An 18,748-nucleotide genomic window follows, 5' to 3' on the forward strand; every position below is an offset into this window, starting at 1 on the left:
CTCCCAACTTCTAGCAGTGGGAAGTTGTTACAAGGCCTAGCTTGTAATTATTCTGTAGCATGTCCAGTGAGATGTAATTTCACAATATCGATTACCGCTGTTCATTCTCACTTTGGGAATAATCAGGGCTACCCGGACGGTTTGTACGTAAGTTACAATTTCAATTTATGTTTCTTTTCAAAAGTAAAACAAAACGAAGATTATTTAATATTCTGCTAAATGTTGTTGAATAGATTTTATCCGATGATCCTTCACATCCTGGGGTAATTATTGTCAGGGATCAAACAATAAAACTTCAAGCCCGAAGAATTAACATTCAAATATTGGTTTATTACTCTGACACTCCTCATCCTTCAATCAACATCAACTCAGGTTTGTGTAAAAATCAACTTCGCAAAAGTTGTGAAGCCGAAGTAATGAATTGAACAAGTTGAGCAACCGATCATACAAAGAAACTGACACACAAACCGATTACATATTTCATCAATGCGGACACTGTGTTGAGTGCAATACTCAGTGCGTGGACGACATTGTTATTAGCCAGCGCAATTTTAAAACCAAATAATTTTCATGGACGTTTGCGATCTCTTGCATCGCTTTGCCTCCAATAACATGCGCTCCTTGTGTTTGCGAGCTCTTGCTTTGCTTTTCGATGCAAAGCTAAAAAAAATGACAGCTGTTTTAATTTTTCAAATTTCGAGTAATTAATGTAAACACAATATTCAGATAGAATTACTGAGAATATTAATTAAGTGAATCTAGTGAGAAGAAATCATGTTTGGTGACCCAGGAATGATTTTGCTCTCAATTTAACACAATTTGAATCGTGAAAGGTGAAACTAGAAAATTATTTTATTTTTAGATTGCAAGATGTATAATGAAATGGAATGCAACACCAATTCTATCAAGTTAAAGTAAGATTTAAAAATATCAAATTTTAATGAGGATATCGCACTGTCATTCAGATGTCGGACATCTACATTTTATTAACTGGTTAAAAACATAAACCAAATGTTAAACTTGTATAATTTTCTGTTTGTTTTAAGCTGTGAAATTAGCGACTCATTTTACAAGATCAACTTCGCCAATCTGAAGTTTATCGAAACAACTTTTGTTCCAGTGTCAGTTCCCATGGGTTGAAAAGATTGGAAGCAAAACGAGAAGATATTTTGTATATTTCAAATCATACAATGACAAGTCTAGATTCTCTGCCTAGAAACTGTAAAGCTGTAGCGACAAATCCTATTTTCCAATTTGGACTGGACGAGTGTCATTCAACTCTTGAGGTACTTATGTTTAGTAAACAAATATTGTGCGATGAACATCTGAATATATTAAAGGTGGCAGTAAATAATCTGGTCCGTAATACAGTTAATAGTAACATGGTTATTACGTACTGAAAGTGGGGTAATTTAACTGAAGGCAACCTACTGACGTAATCTTAGTCAATAGATAAGTCTCGTGTTAGATTTGACTTTTCTTATCTACACTTGCTTTGCACGTTAACGACGCCAACTTCGTTAACAGTTTTGAACCAAGATATGAAGCGATCATAACATAAATGACGTCAATCACGCCACAAAATCTAAAAATGATAAGTTGTGTAATTCTGAGTAACCGCATAATGGGTTGCGATTTTCTGAATAGTTTCTCTGAATTACTTTTAGAGAAAACCAAATTCAACTTAAGTTTTGTAAAGGAAGAGTTCATAATTATCCTCTACTGAGATAAACCATGTCATGAACCTCCAAAAAACATTTAACAAATTGCACTTTCGACCAACTGAACAAAGAATTGTCTTTGTGATTAATTATTTAAATAAAATATACTAAATATATTTTCAAAGAAATCCCAAAGCAACGTAAGCTTCATGTACCAAGTTCGCAATTACAAATTTACCACTCAAATTGTGAGAAGGACATCTTACAATCCAATCTGGGAAATATCGTGCGTTATTCCAGGAATGTTAAACAGAGATATCAAAACTGCTTCTGGAGCAATATATTGCAACAAACAAAATTTGCCTACAAAAGAAAGAAGGTGACTGTACAACCACCAGTAGACAGAATTCCAAATTGATGGTAAGTAGAACAAATTTTGCAAAAAAAACACATCAACAGGATCACATTGTTTTTCAGATAAGGAGCCAGGATATATTTTCTCTCGGTGAATACATTTACTACGTTCTTACTATTGGAGGATCCATGTTTCAAAGGGAAACAAGACCACTAATCAATTTCCAAAGCAGAAAAGCCCCAAAATTCCATGGTTTGGAACACTCTGCATTGCTGACAATGGAACAAAAAGTAACCACCCGTGACCTGCTGAAAAGAATGGTTGCCGATGATCCTACATGTCGGCCAAACATTCATACTGTGGAAATTCATCCAACATTTTGGGAAGACAAACGAAAAGGGGAATTTTTTGAGGTCAGTTCTGTCTTTGTATGAATTCGTTTTAAGCATTCCTTAAAAGGGGTAACAGATTAACCTGATAAATAAAATTTGATTTGAAATATGTCATTGGAAAATACATTGGGCGACTGTAGTTACATATAGTAGAAGGTTTAGACGGCTTCATAAAACAGGATACAAAAAAGCGCACATTACAATTTGGATAAAAACAAGTTTTTTATCATGATGATGAATATCAAATCATCATAAATTTCAAGACAAATTAACAAGTAAAAAGGAGACCGGTAAAACCGGACAGGTTACCGCTAATGTAAAGCTAATTTTCTTGAGGAAAATCACGCCTTGTCGTGAAAGGTGGTGGCGAAAGGTGATGCGCTACATCGCACGTTACGTGGCCACTCGGTTGTTCAATGTATGTTGCAATAGGTAGCGTTTAGTTTAGGCATAGAGTTCCTAGGTGAACTTCAATCCTTTTCACATAAGTAGTTTACGTGGCAACCGATAGAGCATAGAATTCTTTTGGTTTAAGGCAGTTGCAACGTACCACTAAACAAGTCCTAGTCTTTTCTTTAATTATGCCCGGTCCTGGAACGAGGCACGGGACGTTAACTTCTGAATTCCTTTCCACATAAGTAGTTTACGTGGCAACCGATAGAGCATAGAATTCTTTTGGTTTAAGGCAGTTGCAACGTACCACTAAACAAGTCATAGTCTTTTCTTTAATTATGCCCGGTCCTGGAACGAGGCAGGGACGTTAACTTCTGAATTCCTTTCCACATAAGTAGTTTACGTGGCAACCGATAGAGCATAGAATTCTTTTGGTTTAAGTCAGTTGCAACGTACCACTAAGCAAGTCATAGTCTTTTCTTTAATTATGCCCGGTCCTGGAACGAGGCAGGGAACGTTAACTTCTGAATTCCTTTCCACATAAGTAGTTTACGTGGCAACCGATAGAGCATAGAATTCTTTTGGTTTAAGGCAGTTGCAACGTACCACTAAGCAAGTCATAGTCTTTTCTTTAATTATGCCCGGTCCTGGAACGAGGCAGGGACGTTAACTTCTGAATTCCTTTCCACATAAGTAGTTTACGTGGCAACCGATAGAGCATAGAATTCTTTTGGTTTAAGGCAGTTGCAACGTACCACTAAGCAAGTCATAGTCTTTTCTTTAATTATGCCCGGTCCTGGAACGAGGCAGGGAACGTTAACTTCTGAATTCCTTTCCACATAAGTAGTTTACGTGGCAACCGATAGAGCATAGAATTCTTTTGGTTTAAGGCAGTTGCAACGTACCACTAAGCAAGTCATAGTCTTTTCTTTAATTATGCCCGGTCCTGGAACGAGGCAGGGAACGTTAACTTCTGAATTCCTTTCCACATAAGTAGTTTACGTGGCAACCGATAGAGCATAGAATTCTTTTGGTTTAAGGCAGTTGCAACGTACCACTAAGCAAGTCATAGTCTTTTCTTTAATTATGCCCGGTCCTGGAACGAGGCAGGGACGTTAACTTCTGAATTCCTTTCCACATAAGTAGTTTACGTGGCAACCGATAGAGCATAGAATTCTTTTGGTTTAAGGCAGTTGCAACGTACCACTAAGCAAGTCATAGTCTTTTCTTTAATTATGCCCGGTCCTGGAACGAGGCAGGGAACGTTAACTTCTGAATTCCTTTCCACATAAGTAGTTTACGTGGCAACCGATAGAGCATAGAATTCTTTTGGTTTAAGGCAGTTGCAACGTACCACTAAGCAAGTCATAGTCTTTTCTTTAATTATGCCCGGTCCTGGAACGAGGCAGGGAACGTTAACTTCTGAATTCCTTTCCACATAAGCAGTTTACGTGGCAACCGATAAAGTATAGAATAGAATGTCCCAGCCTGGTCCTTACGGTGGACCGAGACAGGCAAATCGTGCACTTGTCAAGCGACATAGTAGTAGACTAGAGTGACCGACTGCAACGCAGGCAGTCAAGAGAAGAGGAAACAATTTACGCTGTCACATAAACTAGCATTTAACCGTTCATATGGGAAACAGGATTTACTTTATAATTTAGCTTGGTAATTATAAGATGGTTGCAGTTGCTTAACCCAATGGTTTTTTACAGAGGATTTGTGTAGTGTTGTCAAAAGGTCCGCAGCAACCTCTAAATATTCACGCCATGTGGTTGATAAACCCATATTTTCGAAATGTTTGCGCATTTTATAATATGCCCGAAAACATGCAAAGTTACAGAAGCAAGTTACAGCCTTGATTTACCGCAAACAAGAGCGCATCTTGACGTAAAAATTATACTTAAATTTCAGCAGGAGCAAAAAAAAAAAAAACGCAAAAGGTTCGCGACCAATCTGACGTAATTAAAAGGGGATCTGAAGAATGAGAACTACTGGCTAAACCATGTGCTTCTCTTTCTGGCAGGATGTAAGACGTGTTTTGGAAATTGTCGACTACATTGACAGAAAAAAGTTCAATATGTTCAATGAAGCTTATTTATCTGATTCACAATATAGTGGGAAAATAGAGTTCAAAAAGTTTAACTTAACTGGCGCCACCCCAAGGTTTAATCGTCACGATTGCAATGGAATTCAACACATTATTCGCGAGATGAGAAACAAGGTAATTTGTTTTTATTAACATAAAATCCATTTAACAGAGAACAAATCAATGCAATTGTGTTTGCACAAAAATCAACAACACGAATGAACAATATTCACAAAAAATAAGATTCCCCTTGTCCATTATACACGACAACGTGCCTGACGACGTGCTGCGTGGCTAATAATTTAATGATGATTGAATCTTAAAGTTTTCATGTGAATTGTCACATGTCCTAATGTTAATTTACAATGTCAGGCGACCCATGCCGCTCAGCTGCCAAAAGAGGAAATGAGTTACTTCGGTTTAACACCAGGACGGGAAAACTGGAACAAGTTTTTGGGGCGATTTCTGGCCAACTTGCCGCACTTGCTCATTCACTGCTACGAGTTCTTCCGTGAAGACAGTAAACTGCCTAACAGAAAAAAATATTGCGCATAGTTATTTAACATTTGGAAATTGTTGCACAAAGGTAGACTTATACCTATTGACTTGTACTTGTTTCCGGTTGACTTGTGTAGAAGTTGAATTTTAAGCATTTTAATAGGATGTAGTATTTCATATAAGCGAGCTTTGAGAATTGTCAAACTGTTGCCTGTACATATGTGTGTTTATTGTACATTTAGTTGCAGTCGTTTGTAAGTTTCAAGTTTCTAATGTACTTTCATCAAAACTTTGATGATCCTACGTGATGGCCACGTTAAAATACGTCACGGACTCGGTTAACAGGAAATTGAAATTAGTGCAAAAAGGTTAAATTACCACATCACCAACACAAAGAAAATTCTGGAGTTGTTCAATTTGCACGTGAGTGTTAAGTAAACCCTGTTTCCCATGTGGACTGTTAATAAAGTGCTAGTCTTATGTTATAGCGTAAATTGTTTCCTCTTGCCTGGGCTGCCTGTGTTTGCAGTCTGGTGCTTGGTTATTCGATTATGTTTCTATCGGTTGCCACGTAAACTGCTTATGTGAAAAGGATTAAAGTTAACCTTGCCTGCCCTGGTCCTACAATTGGCACTTGGCAAGAATGAAATTGTAGATATTATTTGGAAATATGTTCAAGCGGATGCGAATAAAACACACATTCCTGGAAGTAGTTGCTTTGTCGTTTAATGTGGTGGTGTAAGATGACGCAAATATAGCACTTCGATATGCAGCGGTTCTTGATTCGGCAAAGTTTAAAAAAAAAAAACAGGTAAATGTAAATCAACTTGAATGTAATCTCTTTCCACAAGTGTAAACTACACTGATAATAACAAGGGGCAAGAATTTGAAACGGCTTCAATGTGTGAACGAAAAAAGAAATAGCAAATTATAAAACAATTTTGGTTGAACAAATGCGCGTAAGACATTAGCTGACTGCAACACGATTAGGTGCATTGAATTGATGATGACATAGCAATATTTCAGCTTAGTAATTATAAGATCGTTGATTATGCTTTTTAGTTTAGCGTTTACTTTCACATACCGAATTTCAGTAAATTGTAAGGTTAAATAAGGACGTTCTTTGTAAACCTTTGACATAAATCACCAATACCATTTATGCAGGAGCATTATCCAACCACCATTGTTTGAAACCAGGGAGATACAACATTGGTCGACGATCAGCATCACGCGAACTTCCGAACGGGAATAAATATTTTTACGATTTGGTTCTCGTTGTCCACGATGACGTAATACTGATATAAAAATGCAAACGTCGGTTCATGCAGATGACAGATGGCCACTGTTTCGACCTAAGAGGTCTCATCAGTGCAGCTGGTGTGACTTTCAGACGACTTTGCTGACCAAACGGCCAAGCAAAGACTTCCACTTTGTGGTGACTATACAATCACCGTCATCCGTTGGGCACCAACTGCACTGATGAGACCTTTTAGGTCGAAAAAGTGGCCATCTGTCTGCAGCTTACACAATTCAGATTATTGGCTCCACTTTGCTTATCTTATGAAAAATCAGTAGTTTAAACTTTACTTGATCTGTAAACCAAGCCGCCCTGGCAGGTTGTCGATTACCATATGTATATTTGCTGAGTTTAAACTGAAAAAATCAATCTGGCAGACAGCTCTAAAGATTTTTAAAAACAGAAAAATATATTTCGCCCTGTGAAGGGCATCATCAGCTTCTGTGGAATGCAAAACACAGAAGCAAAGTAAAAAACTAAGTTCAAACCCAGGTCCAGCAAGCATGGAAACGTTATCACTAAACTAATTAAAAACTAGATATGTAAATAAGTAAAATCTGACTGCCAATAAAAATATATATAAAAAAGTAAATAAATCCGAAGCAAAACATCTGGCAAAGGCGAAATATGCACTTACACCACACCACGACACGCCAAGGAAAAGCAACGAAACGATTAGAAGAAAAACAAACAAAAAGTATCTTGTGCGTAGATAGCACCACACAATTATGTGGAAATAACACGCCACAAACAAAAGCAAGCAAAAACAGTCACAGGGCGCAATGCAAATATATAAGTACAGAACCAAACACATTTTATTTGCCTGCAGGTGTTAAGGCCCTTTTAGACTACAGACGATTCCGTGTTTGTTTTATTGTGCGCGCGTGCTGAGCTGTGCTGGGATGGGATGTGCCGGTCTGTGCTAGGATGTGCTCGCTTTTGCTCGATGATCATACATTCGGGCACAGTTGGGCACATTTCGGCACACATTGATGTGAAAGTGCAGCGCGACTGCCTAAAAGTAGAGGACATATATTGTTTTAGTTGTGGTTGTGTGATGTGACCGCGTTTGACATGTGAGCGATTGTTTTGAGCGTATGAAATGGTGCCGTAGCTGCATTACAAAGCGGTATGTGGAATGGCGTCTCAGCGGGCTGCTGCTGTGGAAAACCATTGTCCTGGTTCAATTATACCATGTTTGTTTTCATAATCTGTGGTGTTTGGTTCAATAAACTGTAGTGTTACCTTGCGTCGTAAAAAATTATGTAAAACAGGACATGTCGTAACTATGTAAAACAGTACATGCCCTTTGTTCATAAATATCTACGGCCAATAGAAACAACTTCAATTTGTACTTATAATATCGCTGGCGAGGCAGAGAAATGCAAGGTGACATCCTTAAAAAAATATCAACGTAACTTGTCACTTGCACTTGTCGTGCTCGATTATTCCAGTAGTGTAAACACCGTGTGTGCCAGACTGTGCTGTGCCGTGCCAAACTGTGTTGGTGTGTTAACGGGCCTTAACTATGCTCTGCTCGTTGATCTGCGCCCGTGTCCTGTGCAGCCACAGGTCCTCACATATATCCAAGGTTTCTGCACGAAAGTCACACTATAACAACGTTGTGGCGAGGGTTTTTGACGGAAAATGTAAATGTGATTTTTCCTGAAATGGTTGCCTAGTGCTGTGGCGTCATTGTTTAATAGGCATTGAAACTTGTTCCACGTCGATCTGTGCGTGTTAGCGGGTGGAAAAATGGATTTTGGTCTGCCCAACATTTTGAGCCCCGCATTCTGAGGCCCGCATTCTTTGCATGGCGCCACGTCAATGCCGTAGTCACTATATGTTAATCGCTGGCGCAATTTGATTGTACCGACGGTGTGCACAGAACGGTCGACTCATATTTACCATGATGGACACATAGCGCAAAATGACCATACGGGGCTGATTGGCCACTCCCTAAATGCTCTATTTGATGTGCTATGTGTTTGTAGTTGCACAGTTGCTGTACAATAGTTTGTCCTCTTCTGTAAACAATCGCTGCCTTGATCTGCAGATGTAGTTCTTTAGGCGACAGTCGTAGGAAGTTGGGGAAAATCGTGGCCCAAATAAGTTTGCGCAGGCGCAGTGCCATGTCCACTGACTCTTTACGAGGGAATGTGGATTTCGATGTACTTGCTGCGGACAAGTTATCCTGAGCAGTTGGTTTGGTGTAGTTTGTGGTTTTAAAGCCTGCCATTGACGTCGGGTCGAACGCATGACACAGTTGTAGCTTGTCGAAGTGTTAGCTGTAAGCCAGTTATTAAAAAAAAAAATTTCAAATCCTTATTCGATAAAATCTAATGCCATCCACTTTTTTGGATTTTCGAATTTGGTTCTCATATGAACGGGACACAGATATGTTATTCCATAAAGGACCTGACTTCCGACATCTGCTGTTTTACGATTTGTATCAAGAAGGAGCTGAACGCCCAAAAACGTTGTCGTCACAGGTGACAAGCAAACTTTATGTGAGAAAATACCTTAAAGTTTAACATACCACAGAAACAATTTTCAGCGCAATATTTTTCAAATTTCAGGGCTGTTATCTTCTGTAGGAGCAACCGTCTGAAAGAATAATTCAGAGCATGCGCTTTAGGACTTGACTGTACAGATATTTCTAAAAAAGGGCTTTCGGTTGCACTTAACCCATGCTGGTGTTTTTTTTTTGTTTCACTCAATGCAAGTGGTAATCTTTTTTTGACCACAGGTAAATAATAAAAATCATTGCATAAATTGTAACTGCTCTGATGTCAGCATAAGAACAAACCATTTTTGGATGATCACGAGCAAGTCATCATTTTCTTTTGTTCTTTGATTTGCAAAGATTTCCGTTTCATTACCATTGTTCTTAATTGGGTACACAGAAGCATGCAAACTTTAATTAAGGTTGTTTGAGACTTAATCATCTTGAAATACGACAGATCCATTGACAAAATTACATCTCAACATGAATAATGAAGTACAGATCTCATGTGTGTCACTATCTCAGATTTCCTCATTCTGTTTGAATACAAAAATCAAAACTCTACATACATATGACGGCTTGTATTTACAAAGTGTTCCACAAACTCAGTTAGTCAAGTATTCATGCATGTGTTTAATACAAATACAACTTGGCAGCAAACGATCAGTTATTTGGCAGGGATGTACATGTATGTCTTTGACTGCAACGATCTACGATCAGTTCTCTCGTTACATCTTCCTCTTACGAACCAAGCAATCATCCCCAACACAATAACAAGCAGAAGAACGATAAATCCAACTGATATGTAAACACCATTCATATCCTGTAAACCTTTAATTTTCAACGCTCCTTCCACCTCTGCATACAAACATATACTAAAGTAAGTAAAAATTTTGTAAATATGCTGAATATCAACATGCACATATCACCAAAACGTAAAATGTTCACCAGTGTCAAAAGTTGCTTGGTTAGCGGAACATGAATGATTATAACTAGACTTTAAAAGTATATGTAAATAAATAACTAAGCTTTGTTCTCACCAACGCAAGTTTTTTCGTCCTTCCCGAGAAGGCGGCCTTTAAAACAGAAACATTGAACAACTCCAAGATCATCGTTACAGAAATCTGAACATCCACCATTTTCCTATACAATATGCAGAAATTTTTGTAGTTAACGAAAAACATTTATTTCCGAAGAAGTGACCACTTAAAACCAAATCTATATTTGGTGTGCGAATGATTGCGGAATTGAATTAAATGGATAAAAGCTTATTCTGTTTTTGTATCATTCAATATTGCAAGACTGGCAGACCACATTTGCATTATAAATTCAACATTAGTTTTTAAAATTGGCGGTAATTGTGTGTCAATCTATTACGTCATCGCAAAATAGCCTGCAAAATTTTGGTTAAAAGCAAAAATATACAAGAAGCGATTTAAACGCGCTGGTCAATTTAAACGTTCGCGTAACTGCGCAACGACCTCATCGAAAAGTCCCATATTGTAATAAGTTACGGAGTTGTGCCTTCTACCACATTCTGTTTTTAAAAAAACATTCTGTATAGACCACCGACAGCTCGCAAGCCCTGTCCATCAGTGCGGCGAATCGTTTTATGTGGCATTTCCCCGTCAACAATACGTTGGACGTTAATTGTTCGGAATGTATCAGTCATTGAACAAAAAAATTAACGCCGAGAATACGCGGTTAAATTGTGCTGTGTTTGGTAGGAAATTGCCTGTGATTTGTTTGTTTTATATTCAAGCGTATTTAAATTTGGCTGAAAAATGTTATTCTTACCTGAAAGACATTACCTGAAAAACTGTACTTTTGGTTTTTTTGTGACCAGACAAAAAGACATTTTAAAAACCAAACTATGACCATTTCGAATGGTGGTTGTTGCGGAATGTTATTTCTTATTTAGGCTATACATTCAAGCAATGTATACAAATCTTTATTACACCCAGCATGCATAAAATGGAACCGTATCATTGTTGTATAGCGCATTACCGCACATTCTAGTGCTGTAATTTGGTCCGGTTTAGTCGTGGTTCCTTTCTTGAATTCATCCTTTTTTATATTTTGCATAGTAATCTAAGATTTATGTAGACAAGGATCGCCTAGTGCACTATTATTGTGTTCTCTGTCTGTTCCGCGTATACCGTTAATGGTATAGAATGTCGTTTGTTTCGTATCGCTTGTACAGGATCCTATAGATAGCGACAGTTCGCTTAATTGCCGGCTTGTTTAAACTTAAAGACCCAATGCAGGGTTTCGAATTGCTTACTTTCAAGCAATCATTTATTTTCTCTGTGGTTTATGAAATATGTCTTGACCGGCTGCTGTGCTGTACTTTTTGCTACCCCAAATCCCCATTTTGGTATTTTTGGAAGTCACGTACGTGTCAGTGACTCAGGTGTTACGAATACAACACCGTCATTACACTGATTCTAAACCTGACACTGACAATTTGGGGTGCTCGACCTTACGTGGCGCAATGGCGGGTCTAAATAATAATATTCTTACGTTATGTGAAATACGACATGGTTGTTTGAAGGAAAAACATGGCTTCCATAGCTCTCAGTATAGAGAATTTATATATGTTTGGTGAATAAGGTATGGCGACGCCCATTATACTTGCGAGTATCAACCCAAACCGAATTGAAAACAATCTGGCCACAACACACAGGCCATTGTTGCATGGTTGCAGTTCTATATTTATTTTCGGGCACAAGAAATACAATCTCCCGTAAAATATGTACAACACCACGGCCCTTGAGAGAAATATTTCAAAGACACCCGTGACGTCAGCATGGTTATATTCTTGGATGATCATAGTCCGAAAATAAATTTATCAGAATCGTGATTGGCAGTGATCGAAAAGATGAACGAAATTACGTTGATGCGGGTTTGCTATATTTACACTATCGCAGCTTCACTAGTTTGCTGCTTTTTAATACGCCATTGTTGCATACATAGATTGCTGGCAAAACATTGGCCCTGGTTTCCCTATGCGTCTAAAGTTGCCTTTGAAAGAACGAAGACAAATCGTCAAAAGTAAACAAACTTACAAAAAAGGACCAAAACAGAAAAAAAAGAAGCAAAAATTATTTTCTTCCTATGCAATTCTACCTTGGCATTTAATTGTGGTAATTTTTTTTGATTACTTTACTTATTCGATTGTTTATTATTTGTTTTTCACGACTCTCGTGGTTGGTTGGTATTGTGTCTGAGCTTCAGAGGACTTACCAGTCCTTACCTGTCCTATGGGAGACCCGGGATAGTTCATTGTGCAAGGCTGTCTAGGTACTTGGTTAGATGTGGAAGTCAGCTCCCAAGTGTACATACAGTAAGACAATCAGGACAACATGCGCTTTGACATTCCACAGATTCTGTATTTGCAAGTCGCATGTCCTGGTACTTGGTGATCTTCTCCTGCGAAGTCCATTGTTGCGGCTCTAGACGGCTTGTCGGTCATTGTGATGTCTGTGTCCCTTGCTGGTGTTCGAATCCAGTTTCATCTCTAATGTTGTTTACTGAACTGTCGTCAAAATAGTAACAGCCTGTCACTATTTCGCAAATTGTTTTGAACAAAGTAAAAGATTGTCTGCAAAATCAATCCAAAAATTGTTGCAAATAATCACTGAATATTTGAATAAACACCAAATTAGCTTGTAATTATCGTACGGAAATGAATTGTCACAAGGCAATCATAAACGTATGCTGCGATCGAAATCTCGTACTTGAGCCAACCATGGGATGGTGTATTGCAGCTGAATGGTCTATGGTGTAATAATGGTTCCTATTCTACCATCCATTGAAGATAAACCAATTGCTGTGGTTGTAAAAATAACCAAAACCAGAACTTGGGAGAAAAATAATGCGTGTAACAGAAAAGCGTATGATCAAATAAAAATCTTACCTTCCAATGGTTGGGAACGTTTTTGCAGTATGTACATATAGGACACTAAAACACATGCTTACACCGAATTGTGGTGAAGTTTAACGTAGCGGATATGTTGCCTTCTTTCTACGTTCTCTCGTTTTGTGCTAAGTTCCTGGTTTGAGTTTTAGTTTTCAAGACACGCTCGTACAATAAAGAGCAACTCGCCTCGGTGGTGACCCCGACCTATCAAAAACGCTGAATTTTTGATTTGCATTATGAACAACAGCAGCACAGAGTCTCAGAATGCAGTGGCAGTCAAGCTGCCTACATTTTGGACCGCGCAGCCAATAGTTTGGTTCCAGCAAGCAGAGGCAAAATTTGTTCTACAAAACATTTCGAATCCGCCGCAAGAGGATCGCTATGAAACAATCAAGGAACGTTTATTAGAGGCATTTTATTTGGCACTTTCACTTCGAGCGAAGCATTTACTTCATACTTCATATGTCTCATTTGGGTGACAAATTACCTTCCGCCCTCATGGATGAAATGCTTGCGCTGCTTAGCAATAAAAAAGGTGGATTTCTATTTTGAGAATTGTTTATGGAACGTATGCCAGCTGAAAATCGTACTGTTTTAGTCGGTCAGCAATTTCTGGATTGTCGCAATATATGGCAAGACAAGCAGATTCGTTATTGCAAGCCTGTCTAGATGATCAAGCTTTTTGAAGTTGCGCGTTTGCAGCGAAGAAAAACTGTTTCATCAACTAAACGTGGAACTAACAACATGCGCCCATGCTTCTATCATGAGAGTTTTGGAAAGAAAGCTCCCCACCTTGTGATTTTCAGGGAAACGATTCGGCCTACCGCACCTAGCTGTTGTAGCGGCCGGCATTGAGTAACAGCCTGTTTTACTTATGGGACAAAACCTCTGGAAGGATTTTTTGGTTGATACAGGAGCTGAAATCAGCGTTTTACCACCAACTGGAATGGAACGCAGACTTAATAAGCAAGGTAAAGTTTCTGTAGCTGCTAACAGAAGTAACATTCGAACGTACGGAACACCTTTTGTTTTGGTGCATTAACCACAAGGTTCCAAACTAAGTGCAACCCGGCGAAAACCAAGCAGTGGAAACTCTGTTGCCAAGCAAATGCTGTTACCAACAGTATAAGCAATATAGCCAATAGTGTTTTTTTTTATACTGAACTGCAGATAGGACCACTGTTTCGATTTAATCGGTTTGATAATTGCAGGTATGGTGTCTTGTCAGCCAATGGTTAATGGTGGCTGTACAGTCACCACAAACTGGAAGGCTTGCCGGCTACTTAGGTGACAATATCGTTGAAGTCACAACATAGCTTCAATGATGAGACCTAATAAACCCTTACTGCAGTTTACCATCTGTAGTTTTAATTACTATGTTGAGGAAGTGGAGTTACACTGCTGATGTTTTGTTATTCCTTTTTTTCGTTTAGGTGTTCTACTTGCGTTTGTTGCATTAACAACTCTGTGTTAGAGTCAGCTAAGTTTGAGAGGTTAGATGTGCTTGGTGGCAACGCAGCAACTTTAAACTAATCTCTTATAAAGCAAAAATTATACACACCCAAATATATGCCAGGTTGTATTATTTTACAGCAAAATACACAAGGTAAGTTACACACGGGATATTTCAATTTTCCGTTAAAACTGGCAATCAAAAAAGCAGTTAGTTATATGCAATGTACAATTATGTCCTCAGTAATCACGTTAAGCATCCTTGTTGAAACGACGTCTCAAGAACCAAGCAACCAACCCCAGCACAGCAATAAGCAGAAGGACGATGAATCCAACTGCTATGTAAACACCTTTCACTTGCTGGAATCCTTCAAATTCCAACGCTTCCTCCACCTCTGCACACACATATACAAGACGAAGTTATTGGGACATGTAGTTACTTAGTATGAAAAAAAAATCTTGTTTTTGTTAAGATTGGTTGTCATGGTTTTATTAAAATTTTTTGGTGCAAAAGTTTTGGATTTTTTTTTATCAGGCAACGTTTTTTAAATAAACAACTCAAATCACGTGTAATTTTCAAAGAAAAGAAGTGCAACTCTAGGTTTTTGTTTTTCTTCGGTCTTAAAAGTTAATTTTGTCCATCACAAAATTCGTTCAGTATCAGATCAGACGATATCCGAATAGCGAAAGATACATTGTTGAAAAGTATGTAAGCATTGGGCAACAGGCGCAAAAGAATGAATACAATTTTAGTAAAAGTGTTTGTGTTGCCATGATCTCACCAGTGCAAGTTTTATTATCCTTGTCGAGGTAGCGACCTTTAAAACAAGAACATTGGACGAATCCATTTTCATCGTTGCAGAAATCTGAACATCCACCATTTTCCTGCAAAGAAACAAATTTATGATACTGTCTTGACAACAGACTGAAATATTTGTACAACTGCAAAATATTAAAAAAATGAAAACAGATTTAAACAAACTAAATTACTGATTAAAAAAATAGCGAGCTACCCTGGCAAGATTTTGTTAGGGATATATTTTTCGTTTATCTGATTTAATCTGTTTTTCGCTCAGTATATAGCGTGATGTACAATTTAGTATGACCCTGTAGTATATACCGAGAACTCAAATGCATCTACTCACCTTTCCACACAAATCCGGAGCAGAAACGTAGAACGGTCCAACCGTTAAAATCTCATCTATATCCGGATACACTGATCGTCGATCACGTCTTTGTGGGCAATCCTGTGAAACAATTAAATAATCAAAGTAATGTGTTTTCATAATTACCAATCCGCAAATTTCTAAATCCTGTGGGACACATATGAGTAAGTATTATCTTGTACTGTTATGTATTTTCATAATAACAAGTCCGAACATGTATCGTATTATTAGTTTTGTCTGTATGTAAAGCAGTCAATATGTTACTGTGATCAAAACACTTTACCTGTTGTTGGCAATGTTCGTCAGTATTTTCACATAACTGCACGTAACAGTGAGCGTACAGCGATTGTTCGTTCACAGACACGTTGTTCCACACGAATGAGCGAAACTTAAAGGATCCGAAAGAAGTTTGGTAGTTTCTCAAAATTACAATTGAATCTTCTGACTCCATCTCGTGGACGACAATGCAACTGCGATTATATGATTTTACATGTAAACTTTTTGTATTTTAATACAAACAAATCTGTGTTGATTTGAGATGTCTTTAAATATTTTGGAATGAAATAAAGTTATATAGACCAGTGTTAATTTGGTGGCATGAAATAGATCTAGAACAAACAAAGAATTTATATGAGAAATAGATTGTAGGATTAAAAATATATAAAGTTTAATGCTGATGTTTTCAAATCAATTTCGCTTGAATATAATTGACAGGAATGTATTTGCAAGGTTTTGTTTCGTCGACTTTTTACCTTTCGGTGATGAGTTCGTATTTCAAACCTCCTTCATCAGAATCCAAGTTGCTGACCCAGCATGATTTTAACTGACAAATAGAGTTTGAATTAAACAATGGCTTAACAAGAAATCCTCGCATTCATTATCAAAAAAAATGTCTAATAGAAAACATACATCATAAATAAACAATTTATTGTCAGTGCCGGATTAATAATTTCGCAAACAAAGCAAGCGCCTTTAGGGCAAGCTAAAAATCCAGTTCACTTAAATAACTTCATGACATAGGTTTTAGGTTTTGGATTAAATAAGTCTAGTGATCAGCAAAGTCATCGTAACTAAAGTTTATTTATTCCCAAATTTGACTTCGAGATATTCATCATTAAATTTATTCATTTAATCCAGTGTTTCTATCCTATGCTAACGCTGTATACGTCTGTTTTCAGGCCACATTTATACAACTTGCCTACGTACACCGGAGCTCTAGCACAGCATACTGACATATTTATATTTTAAATTATTGCTGAATATTAATACGCTTAGGTTTAGAGATTACCACAATATTGATCTGTTCACTTGTTGCCAAATCAACCTTAGCGTAAACAAAGTTTGGAACTTGGACGATTGAATTTGATCTGAGTGAATTTTTCATTTTCTCGTCACTAAACAACTCAAATGCGATCGTAATATTCCCGACCCTACGATGTGAAGTCAGAAAACTCTCTTTCCTGTTAAGTTTCGGTAAAGGGCATCAATTTCATCAAAGAAAATAAACCTATTTCAATACATACAGTTGAGTTGATATTGCTCCAGAAGCAGTTTTGATATCTCTGTTTAACATTCCTGGAATAACGCACGATATTTCCCAGATTGGATTGTAAGATGTCCGTCTCACAACTTGAGTGGTAAATTTGTAATTGCGAACTTGGTACATGAAGCTTACGTTGCTTTGGGATTTCTTTGAAAAGATATTGAGTATATTTTATTTAAATAAATAATCACAAAGACAATTCTTTGTTCAGTTGGTCGAAAGTGCAATTTGTCGAAAGTGCAATTTGAGGTTGGTGACATGGTTTATCTCAGTAGAGGATAATTGTGAACTCTTCCTTTACAAAACTTAAGTTGAATTTAGTTTTCTACGAAAGTAATTCAGAGAAACTATCCAGAAAATCGCAACCCATTATGCGGTTACTCACAATTAAACATCTTATCATTTTAACATTTTATGGCGTAATGGACGTCATTTATGTCATGATCGCTTCATATCTTGGTTCAAAACTGTTAACAAAGTTGGCGTCGTTAACGTGCAAAGCGAGTGTAGATAAGAAGAGTCAAATATAACACGAGACTTATCTATTGACTAAGCTTACGTTAGTAGGTTGCCTTCAGTTAAACTACTCCACTTTTAGTACTTAATAACCATGTTACCATTAACTGTATTATGGACCAGATTATTTACTACCACCTTCAATATATTCAGATGTTCATCGGACAATATTTCTTTGCTAAACATAAGTACCTCAAGAGTTGAATGACACTCGTCCAGTTCAAATTGGAAAATAGGATTTGTCGCTGCAGCTTTACAGTTTCTATGCAGAGTTTAGACTTGTCATTGTATGATTTGAAATATACAAAATATCTTGCCGATTTGCTTCCAATCTTCTCAACCCATGGGAACTGACACTGGAATAAAAGGTGTTTAGATAAACTTCAGATTAGCGAAGTTGATGTTGTAAAATGAATCGCCAATTTCACAGCTTAAAACAAACAGAAAATTATACAAGATTGACATCCGGTTTATATTTTTAACCAGTTAATAAAATGTAGATGTCCGACATCTGAATGACAGTGCGATATCCTCATTATAATTTGATTTTTTTAAATCTTACTTTAACTTGATAGAATTGGTGTTGCATTCCATTTCATTATACATCTTGCAATCTAAAAATAAAATAATTTTCTGGTTTCACCTTTCACGATTCAAATTGTGTTAAATTAAGAGCAAAATCATTCCTGGGTTAAAAAACATGATTTCTTCTCACTAGATTCACTTAATAAATATTCTCAGTAATTCTATCTGTAGGTTATGTTTACATTAATTACTCGAAATTTAAAAATTAAAGCAGCTGTCCTTCACAGAGTTAAGTTTGCATCGAAAAGCAAAGCAAGAGCTTGCAAACACAAGAAGCGCATGATATTGGAGGCAAAGCGATGCACGAGATCGCAAACGTCCATGAAATTTATTTGGTTTCAAAATTGCGTTGGCTAATCATAATGTCATCCAC

The 18,748-nt window shown here is 37.4% G+C and overlaps 2 protein-coding genes across 2 annotated transcripts in view; one reads left to right on the plus strand and one right to left on the minus strand.

Annotated features, from left to right (window-relative positions):
• The window catches only part of LOC145909694 (serine/threonine-protein kinase/endoribonuclease IRE1-like), a 137,874-nt gene extending 135,424 nt beyond the window's left edge, over positions 1 to 2,450 (plus strand). The window contains exon 3 of the mRNA XM_082997049.1: positions 2,139 to 2,450. Coding sequence (XP_082853175.1) covers positions 2,139 to 2,450 — 312 coding nt within the window. The remainder of the gene's footprint in view (positions 1 to 2,138) is intronic.
• A 12,367-nt stretch (positions 2,451 to 14,817) lies between these two features.
• The window catches only part of LOC145909695 (DBH-like monooxygenase protein 1), a 106,636-nt gene continuing 102,705 nt past the window's right edge, over positions 14,818 to 18,748 (minus strand). The window contains exons 16-20 of the mRNA XM_082997050.1: positions 16,484 to 16,554; positions 16,015 to 16,201; positions 15,711 to 15,812; positions 15,348 to 15,450; positions 14,818 to 14,960 (exon numbers count right to left, since the gene is read on the minus strand). Of these exons, the coding sequence (XP_082853176.1) occupies positions 14,818 to 14,960; positions 15,348 to 15,450; positions 15,711 to 15,812; positions 16,015 to 16,201; positions 16,484 to 16,554 (606 nt within the window). The remainder of the gene's footprint in view (positions 14,961 to 15,347; positions 15,451 to 15,710; positions 15,813 to 16,014; positions 16,202 to 16,483; positions 16,555 to 18,748) is intronic.

Source organism: Ascidia mentula, chromosome 7, assembly GCF_947561715.1.
Source record: "Ascidia mentula chromosome 7, kaAscMent1.1, whole genome shotgun sequence".
Classification (NCBI taxonomy): Eukaryota; Metazoa; Chordata; class Ascidiacea; order Phlebobranchia; family Ascidiidae; genus Ascidia; species Ascidia mentula.